Here is a 3,531-nt window from a genome sequence, read left to right on the forward strand (position 1 = left end):
CTCCTCTAGAAAATTGCACTTGCGTGGCAAGCCCAGGGTCTGGCGTGCCACGCCCCTTTGTGAGTGGGTGGTTCCTCTGTTTGGCATGCCACGCCACGAACTCAAGTGGCACGCCCCAATGCTTCTTTGACCTTTGAATGACACTGGCGTGCCATGCCTGGTTGCTAAAGTGGCACGCCTAAGTGAAGAATGGTGAATGGCGTGCCACGTCTTCGATACCAAGTGGCACGCCCCATGTAATTGGCCTTCTTCGTCCTCTCTGGAAACTTGTACCAGCGTGCCACGCCTGAAGACTGACGTGCCACGCCCATAATCTTGCCTTGATTCCAGTGGTTGGCGTGCCACTCCTCAGCTTCAAGTGGCACGCCATAGTGAGATACTTGGGTTGGTGTGCCACGCCTTCGATACCAAGTGGCATGCCCAGCCCTTACTTTGGTCTCTTTGTGCATTGGCGTGCCACGCCTGGTTGCTCAAGTGGCACGCCTAAGTGAGATTGAGAGGTTGGCGTGCCACGCCTTCGACTTCAAGTGGCATGCCCAGTCTTTAGTTGCCTTCAGCTCCTTCTCTGGATTATTGTACTAGCGTGCCACGCCACGCTGCTCAAGTGGCACGCCCATGCATTTGTGCACTCTTCAAGCTTGGCGTGCCATGCCTGGGTTCTCAAGTGGCACACCCAAGTGACTTCTTGGAGCTGGCGTGCCACGCCTTCGACACCAAGTGGCATGCCATAGTGGAGGTTCTTCTTGAGATGGTGAGTTGGCATGCCATGCCCCTTTGCTCAAGTGGCACGCGCATAGTAGCTGATGAGTCAGGCGTGCAATGCCCAATCTGGCGTGCCATGCCCCTTTTATGTCCTCCATTTTGCTCTATGGAATTTTGTACTAGCGTTCCACGCCCAGTCCCTGGCGTGCCACGCCCATACATTTGTGCTTGGACTTCTTCTCTGGACTTCAGCACGCTAATGCATTTTTGTGGCGTTTGCTCCAAGCGGTACGCCAGTTTCACACGCCCAGCTTATTGTTTGTCTTCTTCCCATTTTTGATGCCCTTTTTCGCCTGAAATTCAGCACAACTCATCTCAAAGTAGTGTACCATAATATTCATCAAATAATGCATGAATTGTACTGATCAAATGAGATTTATTCTCTTTTATGGTCTTCTTTATGCAAGAAAGAAGGGTAGATGATGCAAGTCATCACAACACCAAACTTAAGCTTTGCTTGTTCCAAGCAAATCAATGTGAGTAAACCTTTATATCGAGTGATTGCAATACAACTAAGAGTAAAACTAAGTGTCCAACACATGTATGAATGTTTTAATTATCATGGAAGGCTCTTGGATCCTTGAGGATTCCTTCAGGTATAGGCTTCAAGGGTCCTTTCTATTGATTGTCACCTTAAATTAGTAAGGGTTGTTTTGCTTTCTTGACCACGACTCTAAGTGTTTTGTCTCAAGATAACACTTTAATTAGGCTTTCAATTAGCACTCCCAAACCAGTTGGTTTTAGGGTACTAGGTATTGAGACACCCCTGAAAATTTACTTGTCCAGGTCTCTTCTTGAAACATCTTCACCACAAGCATCTACTAAGATCATTAATTCTTTTTGAGCTTTTTAATGTTTCTTTTTCTATCCCAGTAGTTGATGCTCAGAGCCTTGGGCCTTTATTGCTTACTACCTCTTGGTTCTATGGATATTCAAGGAACACCCCTTAGTCTTCCCTTGTTATACCTTTTAGGACTAGTTACTCTCCATGACTCATTTTCTTTTTAGTTCATCCAAGATTCTACACTTAGTTTCTTGTTTCTTAGTTTGTTTGATGATCCCTCTTGGCCTTGGTCTCTCTTATTATTTTTGCACAACTCACAGTAACTCTTATGGAGACAAGCTCCACTTTTATTTAAGTTGAAATGAAGACTTGAAATACATGACATTTTCTTTCTGGTAAAAAAAACTCATAAAGACTTTAAACAAGAATTGAAACTAAGCATAAAACATAAACTATCTTAGCATGATTATTTAAGAAGTAAATAAAGCAACGACTTAAACAGAATTCAGAAATTGGAAAGTGTCAACCATGGGACTCAACTTTAGTTCGTTGGCCCCTTCCCTTTGTCCTTCTTCTTGGAGGGGGATGAGCCACCTTTATCTGGCTTGGAGGAACCTTCTTTTCCTTTGTAATCCTTGGGCTTGGGCTTCCAAAATCCTAACCTTCTCATGTAAGATTTCACATTCTTCTTGTGTTGGTATGCTATTTCTTCTAGACTTGAGCTGAGTTCCTCCAATTTCTGCATATAGGTGGGGTAATTAGGGTTCATGTTAGCCACTGCATTGCACAGGTAGCTCAACTTTGTTTGTGCAAAGCCATCATATTCCCCTCTGGCTATAGCCCTTTCTTCATAAAGGTGTCTGAATTCAGCAAGGCTCCCCATTTGTTGTAGTTGTCGTTCCAGAATCACTCCTAGGCTGCCTTGTATCTCTCTCCAGTTAATCTGATCTTGCTGCTCCTTGAGGTTCTCAAAGCCCCCTTGGAGTTGCTGAATGTTCTGGTTGACTTGGCTCCATTGTTGTTGCTGAGTCTCCTTGAGTTGATCGACATCTTCCCTCAAGTGGTGTAGGTCTCCTTTCATTTGGTGTACATCTCCTTGCAATTGCTCCCAGTTAAATCCCTCTGGAAATTGTTGATATTGGTAGTGTGGTGGTGGTTGAAGAGCCAAGAAGTGAGGTTGCTCTTCTGCCTCTTCCTCTTCTTGTTGTTGTTGTGGTTCATGGGCATGAGCTCTTCGTTCTCTAGCCCTATTGAGTGGGTGGACAGCCACCACTTTGGCCATCTTTTTGGCAGTTATGAACTTGTCTTGCTTCACAAGCACTTCATCAATGATCTTTTCAACTCCAGCCTCATCACATAGCCTCTGTATAATGCTGGGGAATGCCACCTTGTGTTGTCACTGGTGCTTTTCAGCACTTTGTTGATGTTGTTGGCGATCATCTCCCCCAGGTTGATGTTTTCTCCTCTCATGATGTTGTAGATGAGCACAGCTCTCTCCTTGGTCACCTCTGAATTATTGAATGTGGGGATTAGGGACCTCCTCACAAATTCTAGCCACCTTCTAGCTTGGGAGCTCAAATCTCTTCTCTTCAATTGGTTGGGTATCCCATCCTTGTTATTTATCCAATGCACATTCATCACACAAATTTCATTCAGGATCTCCTCAAACCCAGGGTCTTGCTGCTTCATTCTCTCTTCATAGCTCCGAGTGGAGTTTGTCCTCTTCACCATTAGCATTCTTTCTATGCTAGAAGGGCTGTAGTCAATGGACTTTCCCCTTACATAGCTAATGTAGCCATATTGTTGTCCTGGTTGAGGCACTGCGTTGGCATAGAATTCCCTCACCAAGCTTTCTACTACTTTCCTTGGTGGGTTGCATAGAAGTGACCAACCCCTATTGGCGATTTCAATGTTGATTTCAATATGCTCATTCCTCCCTAATTGAAACCCAACTTCTGGAATGATTTCCCTCTCACTCACCCAAC

At 44.9% G+C, this 3,531-nt stretch overlaps 1 protein-coding gene across 1 annotated transcript; it reads right to left on the reverse strand.

Annotated features, from left to right (window-relative positions):
* Nucleotides 1–2,087: 2,087 nt before the first annotated feature.
* On the reverse strand, nucleotides 2,088–2,828 carry LOC130975078 (uncharacterized). Its single transcript, XM_057899909.1, has one exon. The coding sequence runs from the start codon at nucleotides 2,826–2,828 to the stop codon at nucleotides 2,088–2,090; it is 741 nt and encodes a 246-aa protein (XP_057755892.1).
* Between the last annotated feature and the right edge of the window lie 703 nt (nucleotides 2,829–3,531).

Source organism: Arachis stenosperma, chromosome 4 (genome assembly GCF_014773155.1).
Source record: "Arachis stenosperma cultivar V10309 chromosome 4, arast.V10309.gnm1.PFL2, whole genome shotgun sequence".
Lineage (NCBI taxonomy): Eukaryota > Viridiplantae > Streptophyta > Magnoliopsida > Fabales > Fabaceae > Arachis > Arachis stenosperma.